The sequence below is a fragment of the Pieris brassicae genome, chromosome 3, assembly GCF_905147105.1.
Source record: "Pieris brassicae chromosome 3, ilPieBrab1.1, whole genome shotgun sequence".
Taxonomy (NCBI): Eukaryota; Metazoa; Arthropoda; class Insecta; order Lepidoptera; family Pieridae; genus Pieris; species Pieris brassicae.
The window spans coordinates 13,613,989-13,637,656 of NC_059667.1; the positions used below are offsets into that span (position 1 = coordinate 13,613,989).

At 31.1% G+C, this 23,668-nt stretch overlaps 1 protein-coding gene across 4 annotated transcripts in view; it reads left to right on the forward strand.

Moving 5' to 3' along the window:
• Positions 1-23,668, forward strand: part of LOC123707412 (hemicentin-2-like) — a 36,473-nt gene that overhangs the window by 7,762 nt on the left and 5,043 nt on the right. For all 4 annotated transcript variants that reach the window (XM_045657436.1, XM_045657434.1, XM_045657437.1 and 1 more), the window contains exons 3-6: positions 4,650-4,786; positions 14,048-14,258; positions 15,191-15,290; positions 22,189-22,346. In XM_045657436.1, coding sequence (XP_045513392.1) covers positions 4,650-4,786; positions 14,048-14,258; positions 15,191-15,290; positions 22,189-22,346 — 606 coding nt within the window. The remainder of the gene's footprint in view (positions 1-4,649; positions 4,787-14,047; positions 14,259-15,190; positions 15,291-22,188; positions 22,347-23,668) is intronic.

Genomic DNA, 23,668 nt, shown 5'->3' on the forward strand with positions numbered 1-23,668 from the left:
ACTGGCCAAGTAACCCTGTGGCTCTTTCAACCTAAGGTTGTGCGTTCTTTAGCGGATGAGAAGAGATGCTTTCCCAATTTTCCTGCCTCAATGTGCGATAAAAACTCTTAGCTTAGCTGTACAATTTCAATAGATGTAATTAATATTTTACCAATTTAAATAACAAATTAATGGCGTTAATAAACATAATTATATTCGATTATAATGATGACATGAATTCAAAAATACAGCGCGATACAGTAGTATAATTTTAATATTTCACTCAAAATATTAAAGCGATAAAAAGTAATAATTTCCATAATAAACTTATTAACATAATAGCCAATAAGTTACGTATACTAAAAAACCTCAACATTGAAATACGATGCCATTCAGGTTAAATTATGGCTTACGTAATAATTTAAAATACTCTTTAACATTAAATCGCATAGAGTATGCATATTATCAAGAATAACGCTGTTAAAAAAACACATATTATTAAAACGAAACGGCATATAAATAAATTATTAAAATTCAAGTCTTGTGTTTTGTTGGTGATTTGTACTCACACACACAATTTAGCGGTAGGAGCAGTACACTCTCTATAGAAAAGTCAAAGGAATTATAACTAATACCTAGGTAACACTGAAAATTTCGGGCACAGGTAGTAGACGCATTAAGTAAGGAAGTACAGAACTGGTAATATGTCCCAGTTGATAGAACTAACTTTAATATAGTCTTTTGTATTTATTCTCTTACATTATGTGTCAATTTATATCATTTTTTTTTAATTCTGTTTAATCTCATTCTTATGTTATCAATCTTTAATTGTCATGGGTGTGTTTAATTTCTTTATTTTTAAAACAAAATCTTGTTCTACTTTCTCTTATCTTATCTATACTAATATTATTAACAAACAATCAACAAACAAGGTTGCATTTGTCTTTTTGTATGTATGTTTGTAATGTTCACACAAAAACTACTGGACCGATTAAAAAGATTATTTCACCATTAGAAACCTGCATTTTCACTAATTGACATAGGCTATATAACATATTTAAATAATGGGGATCTCTTATAAAAATGCAATAATATAACTCAAGGTGTGAAAAAATTATCCATAACATCTCTGTCATCGAGTGCGCTGTGGATAGTATTTATGATAGAACAAAAAACGTTGTACAGTATTATAGAACGTATAAATATCTACAAAAAAGAATGTTTTACCCATGGGCAATTGTAAGTTGGCCTATCCCGAGTTGGAACTCCAAATCATGAAACTATTTTGCTGCCTTAAAACAAAACTACGTCAAATTTTTGTATGGGGACCCTGAAATTAAACAAATAAACCTCTCTCTTAATTATAAAAGACAGTTTTGCATTATGTACTTTTGTTTTATTTTTTTACAATATATAATAATCAAGCTCAAAACACCTGGACTGATTTAAAAAAAAATCATTACCTACTTGAATTCAATAATTTTTCAATACCTGTAGAGTATTTTTAAATTTACTAATGTTGGACATTCTGCATAAATGATGTTACCAATTTTTAAAAAAGTAAAATCTGTATATTGATTAGATTATAAATGTTAGTGTGTATCTAATAATCTGAAAGGAAGTAATTAAAAACTAAGATAACTAAGTAAAATAAAACTTTTATGATAACAAAAATATACCTATAGTCCGACTTAGTACACTTTCCACTACCACGAGATCGGTATCTACGCGAATGAAATAGGGCATTGCTAGTATTTCATATAATGGTGACAAGTTTATATAAAGTTCGTCAATCTATTCATACATATAACTAATGTTGTTTTCTTAACATGCAAATAGGCGATTAACTGTTAATACTGAGCAAAGCATGAACTTTTGGCTTCAAACTCATTATATTAGAGATAACTTATGTAAAGGAGTGCGCGACTAAAATACGATTGTATACACGATACAAACTCGAATACAGTTTTATGATCTATCAAATAATTTTACAATGAATTTGATTTTTGACAGTGTATTAAGATAGTTTTGAGATTGCTGTTCGTCAAACGTAAGAATAATTTGTATCCGGCTTGATCAGTTATAAATACTGTTGCGAATTCCATGGAATATTTATATTAAAATCAAAAGACGCATATTATGTCGATAGGACTTTAACTTGCGAGAAATTTGAGGACAAACACAAATGTACACAAACAGTATTTAGGACAGATGCTTGACAGCATAAATAGATTATTATAGACATATCATTCGTGTCCAACAATGTCACATACATATTTCCTTTACTGGCCTTATCACTGTTTTCTCAGGCTAAAATGATTTATCCACTTATTAGACAATGATTTGCGTATATCTGCACGTATATACACCATATTTCTGCGTATTTTTTAATGCTTACCTCATCACCCGCAGAGTTTTACATACTTCGTAGATTTTTTTGTTTTCTTACGAAACTTACTTTTTCTATTCCCTGAGCTAATGTAATTTTAGCTAAATGTTTTTTACTTCTAACGTTTTTCTTTACTTAAAGTTTAATATTCCAGTTCACATTAATATTGATATTTAACCCGAAATATTTATTCGCGGGCTGTGAAACCAGTTATTGTGTAGACAGCAATTTAATATTGTTTGATTTTATTACTGCAACCAAATAAATTGTATTTGTTTAGTTAATTTTGCTGCATAGAATATGCTCGTGTGGTTAGACTGCTGTTTATTTTAAATTGGTGCGCAAACGTAACAATTAGGGTTTCAAATATACTTATTACTAAATTATATTAATTAATAATGCAGAGTACTACTCGTATAAGTATATCACGTATGTACACTGTTTCATTTTCTGTTCTTTGAAATTGTAAGAATCTCCATGTCGATATCCTTACGTTGTTGTCATATTTTTATGTGATATATAGACAGCATGACTGATGATTGACTTACTTTAGCCAGTGAATCTCATTCCTGAGACGAAAGGATAGGAGATCACCTACTTGTCTATAAAAAAAAGATCAATGAAAAGAAAGCAGTTATGTTTTTCCATGCCCATGCGGCATCGTAGTATACGAGCACCACACGTTTGCTATCTTTAAACAGAAGATTGGGTCATTTTTTTACAATATTAACTTTTACCAAGTAAGCGTTAACTGCACACAGAAAAATCCATAGGTGTGATTTGATTCTGAGACGGTTTTCTTTTAAAAACGCACTTAGAATAAAAAATCGTTTGGTGCACAGCCATGGTTCGAACGTCCGACCACGGTCTGCTCCATTCTAAAAAAACGTAAATAAATATTTAACACAAGACCGTAATGGTTTTCCAGTGATTATGTTTTAGCTTTGAGCGAAATAAAATACGGAATATAAAATTTCTTATCGATTTTGAATTTATTGAAAGCCTCCATTACGAAGATCCCTTGTGGCTATTAGGATTTTGCGAAAACTTGTTCTTTGTAAAGTCGATGGAAAAATGACAAAGTAAATATTATTTCTATAATGGGAAGTCACTTAAGACAGAAAAATTACCTTAATTTTCAAAAGAATATGTCGAATAACATAACGATATTATTTTTTAACGTTAATCGTTCGTATAAAAATCAAAAGTTAATATTGATGGTTCGTAGCTAACAACCAAGAAAATCGATATGTTGATAACCTCCTCCTTCGTTTTTTTACAGCTGGTTAAAAATACTGTGGTACCGCCCACAGTTGTATGAAATATGGGAAAGTATTGATTGGAATAATATAAAAAATTGCTCGATTCATCAATAGCCCGCAACAAATATGAGTTCCCATTTATACTGACCTTATTGAATATATTTATAGTTTAACAGTACACGGCATATTTTTTTATAAGGTCGCTAGGTTCACAGTACCTAAACTTTTTAGTCACTTTAAAAGTTATTTCTAAATATACTTTGTAATAATTGCGTAAATGACAAGTCCTGCTGATTTTATTGCTTAAATGACGATTTCAATAAATATTTCATTAAATGAACATTGTATATACTATCTTACTTGTACTTACTATACCTGTGTCATCGTGACAGTACTATTAGTACTAGGATTTTAAACACCAAATAATGTTTCAAAGATAACAAGAAACCGAACCTTAAGTACAGGTTGGGCTTAACACACGGTCGGTACAATATAACAAACATGTACTATTTAAGTAAGATTCAACGTGTTAACCCAAACTTTAACTTTGACTTTAAAGTGTAAAATTTCGACAGTTTAGGTCGTAATTAAACGAAGAAAAATATATATTACTATGTACTTTTGTATTTAGAAGACCAATTGAACGATATTTTTATACGACTTATTTTCGTTTTTATGCATAATTAACAGAAAAATCATAAAATAAACTTTAGAACGAAGAATGTAATGTTTTTTATAGAGTAATGTTATAATTATAGAATAGTTACTCTACATTAGCTTTCATTAAAATACTCTTGAGTAGTGAGACACCACGTCTTTGAGTACTTAATTATGGGTTCAACACATTTCGCAATAAATCAGCTTTTTGTAAGAAATCAAATTCTTCAGGTAAGGCAATTTAATATTTCGTAAATGCTCTGTGATTATTTTTTTGCAAACCATCTGTCTTAGAGGACAATACAGTCTGTACAACCTTATATGTAGGGACATAATAATAGAGTTCTATTCCTTGTTGACAGGTGTGACATCTGGCGGCGGAGGCTGGGAGCCCTTGGGTCAGCCGTATTTCGACAATAGCACTAGACGTGAGGCTACCGCCGCAGTGGGACAGCCAGCCTACCTACATTGCAGGGTTCGGAACCTTGCCGATCGAGCGGTAAGAAACGCTTTATATATTAATTTGTTTTGCTGACCTTTAGCTACTAGATTTATTTAGTAATAGATTTTAAGAGCCGACATAAGTAGATATATCCATGACATTAATAATTATTATTCTCATTCCTTGGTCTGAGAGTTGTATGGTATATATTATTTTCACTGTGAAGACGTTCAGTCAGTTCTCTAGTTAAAGTGATTTTCAATACCCTTTTTGGTAATTTATAGAACTACTTCTCTTTTTTAGACCCCTTATTCATTTTACCTATAAACTATTGTATGTTTTTTCTTACAATTCTTATGTCAATATGAGAAAAAAACTTCGGTCTTATAAATGATGTTTTGTTTTATTTTAACTAGAACCCAGTTTAGATTATTAGAAATGTAAACATAAGGTGTTCAATTAATTTCTGCTAATTAAAGCGTGCGTGTCCTTTAACCCCACCTCTAAAGTGTAGATGTGGTAGCTAGATTACAGATTTGATTATATGGCGATATATATAAACGATACAACAACAAAACTCTCTACTAGTTAATAAAATCGGACAACATTAATAATATAATACAATAGAAAGCGGAAGTAATAAATATACATATAGTAATTATATATATATTTTTTAAATATGTTACGTAAAACATACGTCAAATAATACAAAAATACTTAATTTACGTAAATTAAATATTAATTTGTTTCATTTCAAAATAAACTTTTATTTACTAGAAAAGTTATGTCATGTTAGTTAACAAATTATACTTGAAAAAACGTTCTATATGCCTTAATAAGTCCCTTATCGGGTCGAGTAACAAGCATAATTATGAAGGCAATATTTCATGCGAGTGTTAAATCTATTTTGGAATTAATAAATGACTTACGATCGTGACTCAAGCTTCACGTTATAAATGGTCAATGCATCATATCGTTGCTAAAATAACTATTAGTTTTCAATTATTTTAGTCTAATTAACTATAGTTTAGGATGTGATTACCAGACATGCTACTAGTTGCTGTATATACATTTTTCGGTTTATACCTTACATCCTGAAATAATATTCTTTTCCTGCTGCTTGTTTCATTTGTACCTTGTTATTATGTTTAATTTCTATTTCGAACATTGACAATCTTAAATAGGACAACGAGCGCGAAAATTTAAGTGTCATTGCCGCGCTATTGCAATTTGCTCTGGGAGACTTTAAAGAGAATCGCCTTACAAGGTACGATGTTGTCCCTGTAAACTGAGTTTGTTAGTGAAAGAATATTATTTATATCCCATTAAAAGAATGTGAAATGAGAGCCAAGTTCAATTTTAAGGCGTCGTTCTGGACTTCACCGACAAAAGAATCGAGATCTATATGAGTGCAAAGTTCCGGATTCACTCGGGAAGTTATTTAAACTTAAGTGTTTGATCTTGTAGAATTTGCGAATTTGATTTGACCATGTAGCTCGTGGTGATTCGTATGGTACACACGGCGTGTTGCCGGTTTCTTAAATTGACCTTGGACACGTTGCCGCATGCCTAGAATCATTCTTATATATATCTGTGGCTCCATATCCGCTTTTGTGAGAAGAATATTTCACGAATGCTTAATATTAATATTGTGACAAGATTAAAAGTATTAAAATTTATGTTGAAACATTTATTTAAAGTTGGAACTCAACGATTACGAATACGATTACCTTATGTTCCTAAAAAGATTTGCTATAGATTATAAACCTCTAGATTGATAAATGGCACAGCAACATGTTAGTTTCAAAATATGAAAAATCTTTAATGAAACAATTAAGTGCAAATGAACGCGCTCATACCTATTATGTAATCGAAACTACATGGAATCATTTCCTGCATTTATATTCATATTATCCTTATCCTATTGAAGGAAAACATGAAGTCTTACAACCAACATACACGAATTGTGTATGACACGAACCCGCACTTACCAGTACTAACGGAATCGGATTAAGGCTGTAAAGACAAGGTTCTATTTCTACTATTGGTAGTATATGCCTGTTACCCTGAAATCACACTTCAATAAATATGGCAGGTAAAAAAGCACCAGTACTGGGTTTTACGCTTGAATAATTTTAAAATATTCATGTTTTATAAGATCTAAAAATTAAATTACTGAGGTGGAGCCGTTATAGATTTTCGCATTGTTCAAAATCCAAGATGAATTGCAGAATTTTATTTTATTTCATACAGAAATAACTCCATTCAATAGTATTTACTGTTTTAATCAAACGCAGTATTCATTACGAATAGTGATTGAAATAGACACAATCATGGTAACAGATTTTCATTAATTACCCGAAATTGTAACAAAACAACTGAGACCTAAAATGTAATTCATGGATTATTTCAATATTATATTAAATTGTATAACATTGTTAAAGCATTTTGTTATTAGGAAAATCATAAATACGTGTTAGGGAATTAATAAATTATACTTACAATATCGCAAATTTCCTAAAACTAAAACTCGCCGCCTACTATTGACCTACATAGTATATATACACTGTATTTTGATCAAATAAAAGAATAATTTTAATATCAAAGGAGTTAAATATACAATGCCCCAAGCAATCTGTATGCGTTCCAGTTTATCGGTACTCTGTGGCAAGTAACAATACGACAATACAATCGGCAGAACGACAATAAACAAGCAGGTAGCATTTCTCACCTGTTCTATCGTCAATAGTTCCATTTTTGAAACGCTCTAATAAAACCACAAAGACGTGTTTTCTAAATTTAAAAATCTCGTAGGAAGTTGACTCGGTTATTTAATTTGTTGCTAAGTGCTACAGTCTAGTAACTTATGTTCGCTGTCGTATATAATTTAAAAAATAAATTTGTGCATTTTTATGAAAAGTTATGTAAATAATATTTTATAATTGTTCGTATAATATAGCTATTACATAATTGCGACCTACCTTGGCTTTGCACGGGAAACTGTGACGCACACTTTAGAATAATTAGATACTTTCCGCCTGAATCATTCTAGATATTGGTGAAAACAAAGAAAACGGGTTTAGTGTATCCAAAGATTATCCCCATACAATTTTACCAACCTTTAGTAAATGCAATATTAGTATAGATAATAGTTCCCTTATAATATTAATGATGAAAAAATTATATGTCTATCACCATTATAAAAACGTATAGTAGTAAAATAAACGAGGTGGCATTAAACAAAATGTAGTTCCAACATTTGTTGCTAAGCTCAAAACTCAAAAAATGGACCAATACTAGTAATGTTTTTTTTAAATTTATTCCTTGAACTCTGAGGAAGGTTTTTATTCTGGAAAAGCGAACTGTCTCCATGGAGTACAATAGTAAAAAGTTCCTTATGTTGGTATATAGCTACTGTGAATCATATTAAGAAGAAACAAAATACGCGGGAGCAGTTAGTAGTTAATGAAATGAGAAGTAAACTAATTTACCCATTACAAAGAAGTATAAATACTTACTAAAACATAAAAATTAAATAAAACTAAGTCTGGGACAATATTTATTTTTCTTTTAAATTTAATGAAAAAGTACCATGTCTAAATTAATTGCAAATTCGTATTTAAATTCAGTTATTGAATTATGTCAATATCTTAGAAAAATGACTAAGATAATATACTAGACATATATTATGTTTAAATAAAAAGTTCTATGGGGGTTTACTTTATATTATTTAAATGTGGGCTATAGATTATAAGTTTTGATACTTGTCATCAAAACACATTAATTTTTTTTTGGCTATTTATTTTATAAAGACATCCCAATTATCTCACAAATAGACCTACAAGATACGGTCATAAGGCCATAATATCCACTGGCTATTATTCGAATGCACGACCTCTTAGTTGAGATTCGCACATTAGCCTAACACTGCTCAGTAATATTACAATTAAAACGAAAAGTTTCTTGACTATGAAAAATTATTACTAAAAAAGAAGCTACGTGGTCTTCAAGTTTTTAATTTAGGTTGCTTTGAAACAACTGGCGTAGGTAAATAAAAAATGACACTAGAAATTACATTCCTTTTAAAAATAAATATTTTGCAAAATAATCTGAAAACTAACGTTGAGAAATGAGAATAGCTATGAAGATGTTATTTGTACTGAGTAAAGGACAAAATGTGATAGTGGAAAATTGTTTGTGCTTCTCTTTGACTAGAATCATAATTGCGTTTTATTATTCGCAGGTAAAGATTTAGAATTTTAATTTCATTTTCATTAATGAATCCAAACGTAGGAGAAGAGATTTAATATTGCTTAATCAAATGATAGAAAACATTCAATTTATATTTATTTGTGAATATACAAAGAATAGAATTAGATATTGTGTATATTAACATTTCTGCTAGATAAATATAAAGTACATAATTGTTACATCTTAATCAGTTTAATTCTGGATTATAGAAGAGAAAATAATAGTTTTGGTTTATTACGAAAATTCATTTTGTAAGCTGTATATTGTTATAAACCCACCCTATAGACTATTTTTGCTTCAATGTGTTATTGAGTATAATTTTGTATAACTGTAAACACATCATGGGTAGATTTTATATCTGATATTTTATGAATTTCGCAAAGGAGAAAAGGTTCTCAATGAATGAAACTAAATTGCTGGCAAAGGAAAGTCGTTTCCGCTTCAGATTTAGGTCCCTGTAAGAGGTATCGTTTTGTAAAAACCTTAATTTATTATCAAACGTCTTGAAGCAACATGAAGGATGTAGATACACTTCATAGACTAATTCGGCAGATCGCTTAGGCTCTGTTATTTGACATATAAAAGTTTGATATTTGATGCGTGAAGATGGAAGTGCAACTACCTTTCGGTAGTAGGGAGTCATCAGTCTCATAGTTAGGAAAAACCTTTAATTTTCAAAGATAAATACGCAGTAGCGAATTAACGCTAAGTGTTGCAAGAATGATTTTATTATATTATACTCACTCAGGTCGTTAACAGTTCTGAAAAACGTTAACAATTCATTTACGTATTCTTATTTACAGACTTCAATACTCGAACACTGTTGCATCTCAAACCAAGTAAAATAAATTCCAAGCTTAAATAAGCAAGTTTTAAAAGTTAGTAAAAAGTAATTACATTTTTGAAAAGCGAAGACGCAATAAAAATGCATTGTCGATGCCATCCCCGCTCCACAATGAATTTAATTCAGACTGATCTAGGCTTGACCTATAAAAAGTTTAGTGCGGCACGAAAGAAGAGTTGGGATAGCCCACTATATCCAGTTAGTCTCGCCAGGCTTTTAAACGCGAAAAGAAACTTTTAAGCCCCGCAGCAAAACGTAGCAAATATAAATCTAGTAGAACTCTCGATACGCTATAAATTGAAGAATTGGAAAATAGGTCAGGAAGCCTTTCAGCACAATTTTCCTGCTTCGCGTGCGTAATCTGGTTGAAGTAAACTGTGTAATGTAATGTTTAGTTCTTGTTTAAATAGATGTTTTGTTCAAGCGTTGTAAAGATAAAATTAAATAGGTTATAAAGAAAAGTTTTAACATTCGTATTTTTAGTTATTGATGTTTAATGTATATATATTATGACATACAGAGTGAGATAAGATAAGACGAAATAATGACGGAGACAATCGAAGGAAAAAGAGGATATCACAGACAAAGTGGACGGGAACGGAGAACTAGGCACATTAACGAAAAAGACAATTAAAACAAAAACAGAATCTGCAGATAAATTATTGAAGATAATGACGTCACCGTTGCTGACGTTAAAAATTTGATTAATTTCGACATTATCTTTGTAAATGCTTCTGCTTGGTTCGACAGCTCAATCGGACTGAATATATAGAACTGAGCTGTATTTATAGCAATTGTGATAAACAAGTTTCGTGACATTTCGTGTACTCGTTCCGCGACCGAACCCGATTCGTCTATAGAGTCAAACAGCTCAATCGGCGTAGGAACGAGTGTCAAAGATTAGTTTAATATTTATTATCATTAAGTTTCAAAGGATTCATAAAACTTTAAATAATAATAATGACTATGGAGACACTATTATTGAGTTTATTTATGGATCTAGCAACATTTACAAATCAAATAAACCAAAGGTTTAATTGATTGTATTTAACGGTTGTGAGCTAATTTCACTTTAACGTTGGTAATTTACGAACTCTGTGATATATAATGACAATGGCAGCTGACAGTAACGCCATTGCTCCGCCAGTACTAATAATGACTATGAAATTACTATTACTATAGAATATCAAAAAGTTGTTAATTGGTAGATTTGTAGTAATATTGGCAATTGGCAATCGAATAAACTACAAGTGTTATAAACTGATTATACGTTGTTAATTTATGAGCTTTGTGAGTTGTAATAACAGTGGTAGTCTTCACCAGCGTAATTGCTCCGACACATAAATACATCGGAAAATCGAGTTGATTTTTCTGTTATAATTAACGCGACAAAATTCTAAAAATACCCAGATGGGCAATTTATATAATACAATATCTTAATTAATTAGTAACTACTACAACCAGTAGTAACAAAATATAGCTTCTGCCATAATTTATATAACAGTGCGTGTCAATATAACATTAACTTCTGTAGCTACAAATTACTACAATACCTTTAACATTTATTTTAATTTTTGTGAAATTTATGGTCTTCTGTGTAATTGAAAACTGTTAAAATTTTTGATTTCACAAATATAATGAAAGGTATTGAGTTACATAAACTTAAACTCAAATCCAAATTGAAATATTGTTTATTTATATAGGTAACTATTAATGTATCCATATGAACGTCAAAAAAAATCCTTCTAAACTTAAATTTACGGCCAGTTCTCAAATGTAGGGCGGAGAACGGACGAGAAGATATGACGATAAACTCGACGTCACTCCTTTTAATCGCAAGGTTTTAACAAAATCTTTGTATGCACCTGCAACTAATTATAAATAATTAATAATGAAAAAAGAAGTTTCACCTAAACCAGGGCTCGGTAACATAAGAGCATGCACTTACTGTGGGAACGACACGCTGACACACATATCAAGGTATAAAATTATTTATACATAACCGTATATATACACTGATCCAAGTCCGGTACCACTACCACAAGTAGCACCCACTCTCAAGATAATATTGTCTTAAAACGGAAGTGTTTTAAAACTTATTTGAAATAAACGGGAATAATGAATTTATTTAAAGAACTTGAACGTGTTTTGGGCTTTTCACCAATTATATCTAATTTATAATATCGAACTGTTGCCATATTGACCCATTTTGTTGCCGGTATTTGTGTAATATTTCACTGAAATCTTACAAATTATTCGATGAAATTTTATAGAAATTTTAAAGCAATTTTCATTTAAAAATATTAGGTTAAGGTAAGCGTTTGGAAATCGTTTCATTAGAATACTTTAATATATGACGATGCGCAATAATAAATACGGATATCTCACCGTTTTACCTCACTGTACGAGCAAATACTATTTGTGCTTTAAAAATAAAACTCATTGGTATGTCCCTAACTAGTCACGAACGTGTACATCAATCGACAGTTGAACACTGATCAGTCAACGATATAAAGGCTTCGAAATTATCATATCATATTAATTAACTTATTTGGTCGTAAATAAAATTATATTTCAATACTGTAATGTCAAAAAGATAAAATCATAAAACCGTGTTGCGTAAAATAAGTTCCATAATTTTATTAAGGTTTATGTTAGCAATACATCATGAATAATATTTGCTTTTTGGATGATTTGTCTCGACTTTTCCAGACACATTCATAATGTTATTATCGGATCAATCATGTCTGAACCTAATCTGTTTACGTAAAGATGTTCCTAAAATTATTATTTCACGTGAATGTTGAAAGAAAACTCATTAACTTAAATTAATTTAAATTGCTGTATACACAGATGTACAAAACGACTTTGATGAAAGCGAAAAGTCAGGACTTTAATAGACAATTTGACCCAAAATACTTCTTATTATTTTTAGCCACGCAAAAATAAATACTGAATCATGAGTGTTTACCTTTTCTTAAAACTTACGTGGGCACACAAAATTAAAAAGACAAACTTATCTTAGAGTTATTACAATATTATCATTGACATACTTACTATTTATACGACCACCAATATATCGTCCTAATGATATTTCTAGTTTATGTAATAATACAAACTTTAATTATTACAAATAAATCAGTGTAAAACTGCACTGTTATAATTAAATTCGTCTGTCTCTTTTCATTGTAAAAAAACAAATAGCCCAGAATGAAGAGAAAGTAAAACACTCCAATACAGTAAATATGTATTGGAGTGTTTCAGGCTTCTTCAAAGTGCCTGAAAGTTTCAAGTTAATGAAGAGTAGATATTAATTTATGCAAAATATTCATCGATTTGTGTTAATTACTGGCATTGCAGATCCTGTTAAGGATTGCAAATTATATATTGTAGCAATATCTTTAATTAATAGTGATGATTTAAGTAATGTTATGCAAATGAAAATCTTACAGTCGTTCATATTATTTCTACATATAGATTACAAATATCGCCATGACCATACAATTTGAAAAATCGGTTTATTGATCCTGTATTTAAATGTATAGTTTTGATATATGATTCAATTTGAAACCATTTACCAGTTTGTGAACCATTTTAAGTAAAATAAATAAAATGTGTTTGTTCATAATAAACAATGCATTGCCTGTGTCAGCGTTCCCAGCTCTTCCATTACAAACTTAATAGTCAATTCCATAATGTTGATCCTCGGGAGCATCACCAACTCTGCGTAAGGTGTGTTCAAGTCCTTTGACTTTAGATTGTGGCCGGTGAGCGGGTAGATATTATGCATCATTTTATTTATTATAGAGTCTGCCTGCGTATTGGTGAAATTTCAAATATTATAAAAGTTTTTCTCTGCTATAAACATTTAGCTTAAAGCAAGTTAACGTTAGCGCTCGTGTTATTTCGATTTTGTTTTAACATGTCCATCGATTGCCCTTTTCATTATTAAAATAAGTTTGGATAGGGTAATAAATGTTATGTAATAACTCTTCCTTATTAACTAAATTGTGCTTCCAGTTGTTTTTAAACTGTTAAATCAATATAAGATGTTTGTTCCGTGTATGAATAAGATGGTAAGCCTTTAAGAGTACGGACAAAAGAAGTGCGTGAACAGTGTACTAAAATTATAATTTACATTAAAAATTCTATCTAAAGTTAAAACATCAAGTCCCTTTACGTGGGCCGTGTAATGAGAAACCTTAAAGTTTGCTTTATTTCAGGTATCCTGGATACGCAAGAGGGACCTACACATACTGACGGTGGGGGTACACACATACAGTAGCGATGCTCGGTTCGCGGCACTTCATGCGGATGGGTCAGACGAGTGGACCCTTCGGGTATCGCCCGCGCAGCCTCGCGATTCTGGTGTCTACGAGTGCCAAGTGTCTACTGAGCCCAAAATAAGTCTGTCATTTAGACTCACAGTTGTAGGTGAGCTCTATTCAAAATTCAACATTTTATTTAGCTATGTTTAATAAATGAATGCTGCTCAATATAATAGTAAAATCTCACAATAATACGTTGTATCTAATATTATAGTTGACTGGTAACAACACATACAGACATACCGAGAGACATTTTCATAGACGTTTCCAATCTACCATTTATATACGATATTATTTTTAATTTATTTTTAAATACATAAGTAATTAGTAGTATATATACATAAGCAATGAAAGTTAAAATGTGGCCTTGGGGTGAAGTTAAAGATGTCCAATTTTGTCTACACAAGAGTTATTAAAGAGCTGTCAAAAATTGTCTACGGACTCTTAATATAAAAGGCTTAGACCTCATTTCTTTGCTAAGCCATAAAGACCTTTTTGATGTGGGTAGTTAGATATATTCACTTACCGATATTGCTATTTACCTCATTCAATCAACAATTTTATATACTATCAGAATTGTTCTGTAATATAATAAATAGGCCGAAGTGACGTAAATAAAGCAAGAAAAATATTAATTGATAAACATGTAACACAAGAAAAGTGCGTGCGTACAAAGTACACATGTCAGAAGTGAAACTTCCTCGTAAATTAATTATCACTGAGGTATAAGCCCCAATAATCATGTACCAGTAAATTATCACTCCATGTATTTGTATATCTACTGTTGACACACTGTATAGGAATTTTCACTTCAAAAATTCTTTGGGTATTAAGTAATCGTAAGCAAATACGACGTAGGCATTTCATTATATTTTGAGTCGAGTATGTCAAAAACTTTTGAACTTTAACATACAGGAATTATAGATAAATACTCAAAACAAACATACTTATACATCGTTGTTTTCACACATGCACACACAATATATTGAATAAAAAGCGATTATCGTTATAAAATCGATCAATAATGTTATCCAACAGTGTCGAAAGCAGAAATCCTATCAGGGCCAGAGCTATTCGTCAGGGCAGGATCGGACATCAATCTCACTTGCGTTGCGAAACACGCCCCAGACCCGCCGAGGTAAGTGCAGATTAAACGTCAAACCTATATCATTTGATCAGCTTTAACAGGTATAGTTAATTTGAAAGTTTGTATTTGGAATGTAATAAACTCAAGACTAATTTAATATTAGGAGTTGTAGAAATCTCTGTTTAGATGGACCTTCCATATTAAACCTATATGATAAAGGTAATTTTAAGATTTAATTTTATGACCAACTATGACACGCGCGTGTAACGTTGTTATTGTAAAAAAATATATTTTAAGGCTGCAATTTATTGCAAGATAATTTAGTATTAACGATTTATAAACTCTGTGCATGTTCATAAGATATAGGTAGAAGTAACTTACAACCCTATTACAATATATAAATGAAGTGGTAATGCCATGTAGATTCTTCGCTGGTATTCAGAGCTCGCATCTATAAACACGATAAGCTTATTTTTTGATAAAAGGGTCGGGGTCCCTAAGTGAAGTATTCTTTGCCTATCGCCATTTAATGGAACCATGTGTCTGAGAGCCCACCGAGCCTTCAATTTGAATATTAATAGAATGATACTGTTTGCGAGGAATATTTTTCATCAAGTAATTCATTGTATGTAACTAAGAACACATAACAACTTCTGTTATATATATTTTCTTGTTCTTATTATTTTGTTGCCAATACGTTATATTTTCATTATTTATAATATCTGTATTATATTTTTTGTGATTTGCTGGCTTTGTGTTGGGCTCCTAATGTATGATTGTGGAGATAAAATTTCGTAAGCTCAGTAAACGTAAAAAGTATTATTATAATTTACGAATAAATTTGACCCAATTTTACATTATGATGATCAGTGAACAATCATATTTAAAATCAAACAAAGCAATGAAATATTTTAAACATGATAACACTGGGTTAATTTCCGGGAAAATTATATATAATTATATTAATTTTAGTAAATAATAAAGAGGATCAACCTAGATGCAATTGAAAGCCATAACGGCTATTTAACGTTTTAGTCGTTGACTGCAATAAAATTATAAAGCTATCTTCCACTGTAATATTGATAATTATGAGTTTATTAATTTTGTGGGTTTACGTATAAGTAATCCGTCACCTATTAACAATCAAACCAAGACTCACGATGCGGTACCGGTCTTGTAAGAACTTGAACGCTGTTAATAATGTGCATAATGAAATAAGAGCAGTACAATGAACATTACTCTTCATTAAATCTACAAAAAAAAACAACGAAGTTGAGAGATATTATCCAGCAGAATGAAATACCACGTTAATACAATACAAAATACATTCCACAATTTGCGGAACAATAACAATAGGTCAAAAATATGTTTTAAATAAATCTCTTAAGATTTTCGCTATGTAGTTCATAAAAGCTAGCTTTTTAAAAAAGGTTGCCTCTGCATTCAAGCTAAATTGAACGCGGAGAAACGTCATGGAGTTAATTAACGAAATTATTGCCATACTGAAACATATTGCCTCATAAAATCCTTTTTAATTATTTTAAGCAATATTTAGAACATGCTTTAAATTCAAAGTAATACTTTGGAACCTCGAGGGAGCTTTGTACTTTATAGCCGTTGAGCTTACGAAAGACCGGCAGTGCGACATATTTAATAGTCTAGTTTATATACGCTTCTAGCCCACGCTACGGGGCAATTCACATACTGAACAAGCCCGCATAATACTAACAAGGACATTGATGTGGTTATTTATAGGTTCATTATGGTAAGGAAAGTTTATAAGATGCAATATGCGAAGCAAGGTTATATAACGAGTGCTCGTAATAAGCTTTCGTATATTAGAAGTATTGCTTCTTTGAGAATATTCCAGTTATGGAATATAACTAGTAATAATAAGCTAAGATTTATGTATGTGATATCATATTCATTATAAACAAGTAGGATCTGCCTTCAACGCCTATCACATATCCGGATCTTGGGATAATACACCGGTTTCATCACGATATTTTCCTTCAACGTACGCAAATAATACAATAAAATAGAGTTTATTTTAGTGTTCGTATGGCCAATTAAAACATCACGAGTAATTTAGCTTTGACTTAAAAAGACCGAGTAATTGTCATCATTATAAGTTAGCTACTATACTTAGATGAAATTATGAAAAATTGAGGTAACTAAACGCGTTTTAACCCGTATCTATTATATTTGTACCTTACAAATTTTGTAACTAGAATTTGCAATTAAAGCTTAGTACTGAATGGACCAGCTCAACTCATTTCAACTTGAGATTGCAATGAATTAGTTCTAATAATAGCTGATAAATTCCACTATTGATTTATTTGCTGACTGTTAAAGTAACATTCTTGCACCATACAGTCTGTGCCGATAACTCTAGTAAATTTTTATAACTTAATTTCGATGCGTGGGTGGTAACACTGAAAATGTTTAGAACGGGCCAGTTAGTAACATTGCTATTGAAAACTTTTTTGAATTTCAATTTTAGAACTCTTTGGTAACCTAATGTAGTGTGTAGTATATTGCATTCATTTGTCATTTGTTTTTGTGAATTGGTCGCAAACCTAAAACTCTTGTTACACGTGAAAATGAACCGAACGTGAGAAAATGTTCGGTCAATGATTTATTATGACTTTTGTTGTGGGCTTACTCAACAATAAAGCTATAATAAATAGGCTGCGATTAGCATTTTTTAATGAAACCCCATCTCGTGCCACTTACAATTGGTTTAACGAGTTTAACCGTGAACGTAGCAATCTCAATGATGATCCGCGTGAGGGACGTCCTTTAACAGCGACTACCGAAGATAACATCAATGCTGTGCGACGCATGATAGAGGAAGATAAGAGAGTGACCTATCAGCAGATACGGGCAAGCGTAGGTACTTTAACCGACGACCAGAAACACCTTCACATGGACTGGTGAATATTTGACTATGGCAGGTGTCGAGATAATGAGTCATCCGCCATACAGTCCTGACCTGGCACCCTGTGACTTTCATTTATACCCAAAAACTAAAGCAGTGAAAGCGTACGATCAGGAAAATTGGGCCCACTGCTTTTCTCAGTGGTTGAACGATCGAATGCGACAATGTGTAGAGAGGAACGGAGATCACTTCGAAAAACAATAAAAGTTGGCAACTTTCTACATTAAGCCGTTTTTCATTTTCTAAACATTTTCAGTGTTACCTAGGGACTATAAAGTTTAGGCTTTACCCAGAATTTCGTAGTAGAATCGAAATCAACAGAGAGTTTAGAAGCAAGTAACTACTAAGGCCTACATACAACAGTAAAGTTCGACAAAGAATTCAACTTTGCAAGACTTTTCTTAAACTACAAATATATGTTCGAATTTTTCCTTTCTGTTTAGCTACCTACCGAAATTTACTGATATATGTTTACTCTCCGTTTCTGCTTGTGTTTATTGATTATTTATCTTCATAGTCAAGCAGGTGATCACTTCTATGATCGCTTAATGCAAGATTACTCACAATATTTTCATACATGGAAACAAGCTTTTTGCAAATGGATTCTAAATTTACTAGAACAATGCCGGAGTTGAAACCGAACAAAAGGTTATTCCAGAGCGTATTTGAAATACCATGAAATTTAATAATGTTTGTAACACAAGTAACAATATCCAATAACCAGGTTGTAGTGCTGAATTTTGTGTATGAATACAGTTAATTTAGCCTATTTGCTTTTGATGTGTCCTGTTAACGTTCAATTGATTCGGTTTGCCCCAAACATGCGTGTTCGTACTGTTTGCGTAGTCATGTAGTAAATTGTATTCATCAGTGAGGAAATGTTTCTAGGTGGAAATAATTTTCCGCTTTTAGACGTTACCTCATGGTACTAATCGAGTACTTAAGTAAAAAGTAATGTACAGTCTTAGTACACTGTCTTTTAATGAATTATGAGCTGACCCGGAAAACGTCGTTTTGCCAATGTTTATTATGTATTAACATGGCATGCATAAAAAAAATAATGTATAGAGAATAGATACGAGAATTTTATATATATATAGAGATTTGTGAATACTTAAGATTACAAAATTAAATTAAATGGAAATATGAAAATAAGGAAGGTTATAACTAACAAAGAGATATACCCGCGACATATAATAATATTATTTTTCATTAAAAGATAATATTGTCCCTTAATTAATAAAAAAAAGTCTAGATAATCTGTTAGCTCCACAATCCTGTGTAGTATCTAAGTAACTAAGTTTACAAAACACAAAATACATTGTAAAATAAGTAAACTTAAATCTTAGATTATCTTAATTATGATTTAAATACCATTCGTACTTAAATTTAACACACTGATATAGTGAAATGATAATTTTCCATGTTATTTTGACAATTCGATTCTCCAATGAGTACATTTAGCAGTAGCTAGGGCATAATTTTAATATCATTGTTCTAAAAATAAAGAGCAAAATTAAAACTTAAAATCAAACTAAAAAAAAAGAAAATCTTGTATATTATTCTTAATATCGAGGATTATTACAAAAGTAAGGTATTTCAATTATTATTATGATAAGCCAACTTCAGATAAGTATACGAAAATCTTCCATTTTTACAAATCTATAAAATTTATATTGTACACTTTTTACGTGCACTCTTGCGTTACTCACTACATAACATTCTCATTTATCTATTTTATCACATTTATTTTTGTTAGCTATCAATATAAGTTTAGAACGACAAATCGTTAAGGGAATTAATTGCTTTTGCTAATTAATTTTCTCTGAGAAACAAGACTACGCAGATTAAACCTTATAATATTCGTTGCTTGGGTAGCAATTAATGTTATTATATCGTAAAAGTTGACTAAGCAATTAATTATTCTAGAAGATACTTATCGTTGCTAAACGAGTTATGGAGACTAAATATATGTCATATTAACATATATATATATATATATATATATATATACGTACGTCACTGAACTCCTCTTGAACGGCTGGACCGATTTGAATGAATGGGTTTGACTGACCCTTGATGGCTCAGATTCACAAATCAGCCCGACAGATGGCGCTGCAGTGGGTATCTAGGTAATTTATTTATACAGCAAATAAACAGCTGGTATATACATAAATCTTCTGTGCATGTGTTCGTAATTAAACGGCTGGACAGATTTTGATGATTTTTTGTATTTTCAAGTGGAGTCTAAAAGTAAATCATTCTTCAATCATTCAATATTAGATTTTTGTTTGCATGAAAAACACGTGTATAGGACAACGACTGTCGGAACCGCTAGTGTCCATATAATATTTTAGCAGCCGGCCCTCATAATACATAATAACTTACATAATAAATATGATCTTGTGTTTTTCTTATTAAAAATGAGTTTAAAAATAGTTTAAGAGAAGAGTCGAGGCTTAGCGGTATATATCGACTGTCAATAAATTCTTGAAGCCTTGTTGTATGTACAAAAAAAGTATAAACGATTTTAAAACAAATGGTGACTTTCATCAGTATAATACGCTAAATAAAACTAATCTGAGTGTGCGATCAACCAGGCTCCAGAAGATAAATTACTCCTTATATGGAAATTGTATTCGTTTTTACAACAAACTCCCAAGGGAAACTAGAGAATTATCACTAGATAAATTCAAAGTCCTCGTTAAACGTAAATTAATCAATATAGCTTTTTATAAATTTGACGGATACTTAAATGATCCTAATCCTTGGGATTGATGTGCTCCAGTTCAAACAATTTGTATGACTCAATACTTGGCGATTAAAAATAGTGGCGGAAAGTTTCTTGCCAGTTTTTCTTACCCGCTCTACGCCCTTGTTGCGAACTGGTAGTAAATGTAAATTTACAATTAATGTAACTTCTTTTTGACGTTCACAAGTGTACTTGTTTACCTATATGAATAAAGATATTTGGAGTTTGAGTTTGAGTCGTTTGTCAAAAACGTATTGGATTATATAGCGCCCCTTAGCGCTAAGTCTCGATTCAACTTGGCCTTAGATTATCGAATGTTACCCCGTTTGCGCCATAGTTTCATTGTTATCATTTTTAAGAATCAATAAATATTGTTAAATAAGTATTTCGCTTAAATATTCGGCGTGCGTTACATAGTAGGTGATCTGTTATAACGACATGGAAGGGTCTACTCATATTTGGTCGTAAAAACCGATTGTCGTAACAGCCGTCAACGTTATTGTTAAGTACCTAATACATAGAATTCAGCCGGGACCTTTGATTTTGGTCAATATCACCGGTGTGTTATTCTAAACGATGTCGTCGTAAATGGTTTTGACTGTAATATTATCAGCTGGGTACCCTGTACTCTGACACAGTTATCTTTACTTAAAATGTGTCCCAAATCTTACACATTATATACACATCGACTTATAATTAATGAACTCAATTTATATTTTTAGCATTTACACCTATGATAGGTGTAAATGCTAAAAATATACTAGTATATAATAATCTTAAATAGTTGATTTATTCATCATCAATAAACTACGATCTATTGCAAATATTCAATATCGTAAAACACTGAAATATTCAATATTTTTAAAATGTTATATCAATTTATCTCTATATTTTATCTCCAATAAAATTGTATCTTGAAGCAGAAATAATGTTATCGGAGGCTTTTGTTATGGTGCAATATCGCTTTCGGGAAATGCAGCTAAAAGTAACACAATGTAAGGTCATTTGGAAGAAATTTAATATTCAGAGAAACAAAACTATAATCTTTCTTGCCGCGTTTTAATACGACTGATGTAAAGTTAGGTCAAATGCAATGACTATGAACTTAGCCGCTCACATCGTTATATTTAAATAACAAACCAAACGACTTGGCGTTACATACACCGAATATTTGATAAATATTACGCACAAAATCATGTTAACTGTAATACAATATTTATGATATTGAATAGAACATAAAATATTTATTTTTATAGCTTTATCTACTGGTACCGTGGCGAGCAAGTTGTGAACTACGCTCAGCGCGGAGGCATCAGCGTGGAAACGGAACAGAGGACACGCACAAGCCGCCTGTTGATCGCTCGCGCAGCACCGCACGACTCCGGGAACTATACATGTGCACCTAGCAGTTCTGGTAATTCATTTTTTAAATGTTCATATATTAGTAGTAAAAATACAAATTCTATAAATTCTATTCTATTCATATATATCTAACCATCTATATAGATAACATCTAAATATCATAATTTTATGGAGCCCAGCAATCACACTCCAAGTTACAATTAAACAATTAACAAGATTGAATTCTAAATTTTAAGATAACTAAAAAGCAGTACTAGACAGGGAAAGACTGCCGCACCAAGCAGGCACTAGAAAATTAAAATAAATATTGTTTTAAATTCTCATTTACATCCGCCAAAGCGGCTATATTTATTTAAAAGCGCCCCGTCATTGCACAGGCAACCATTGAATCTTAAAAAGCTATATATCTTAATATTTCTTTTTTTATCTCCCTAAAAAACTTGGAAAATAAATAGAGTTAAATACTCTATTTGGTCCTGCCGTCTTCGAGTTTTGCGTTTAGCAACATATTTTGCGACTCATTTTTTATATATTTAGATAAAAGTAAGATATATTTTGACGTAAGTATCATTTCCGTTCGAAAGTATTTTGCCCGACTTACATTTAAAATTAAGACCTTTAAATTTTTCGGTATATCATATACCGAATGAATATGATATACCGAATAACGTGGCTTCCTATTGAAAAAAAATTAAAATAAATTCAGTAGGTCCAGAGATTACAACCTCACAAACCTTACCTCTATAATATTAGTATTGATATTTCGATTATTTAAACATGAAGACGTTTCTTTAAGAACTCAAAAATAGTACAATTATACTTTATTTCATTTTCAATAGTTTTAGTAAAATTAAAACATCTGGTTGCGTTATATTTTAAAACAAACAGCACACAGAATAATTCATAGCTGTGTTATAACAATGTATGAAAAACAAATGGATGTGAGTGCGTTACAATGAAACAAAGCAATGTTTGAAATTAAAATTTATCGTTAGTAGAAACAGCGTAAATGTACGCCTTTATTTGTGTTAGGATTTTAAAATCACATAGCTTTTGTTTGCAATGAAATTTTAAGCCAGTATATTAATCAAAACGTAATTTATTCATAGGTAAAATAATACTTATGAACGTCAATTAAACATCTCTATTTTACTGCCGGTTCTCGAGGCGGTAGAATGGACGAGAAGAGCTGAAAAAAAATACTCTGCTACTTTTTAATCGCCATTTTTTAATTGTACTAGATACTTGTGAAGAACTGCAACTATTACACCATAGAACCCGATCCGCTATTGGGGAATGATACAAACATTTGTGAAATTTATATTTCTCTTTCTCGGATACCACTGAGAGTTGCCAGCACATGGGGGGGGGGCT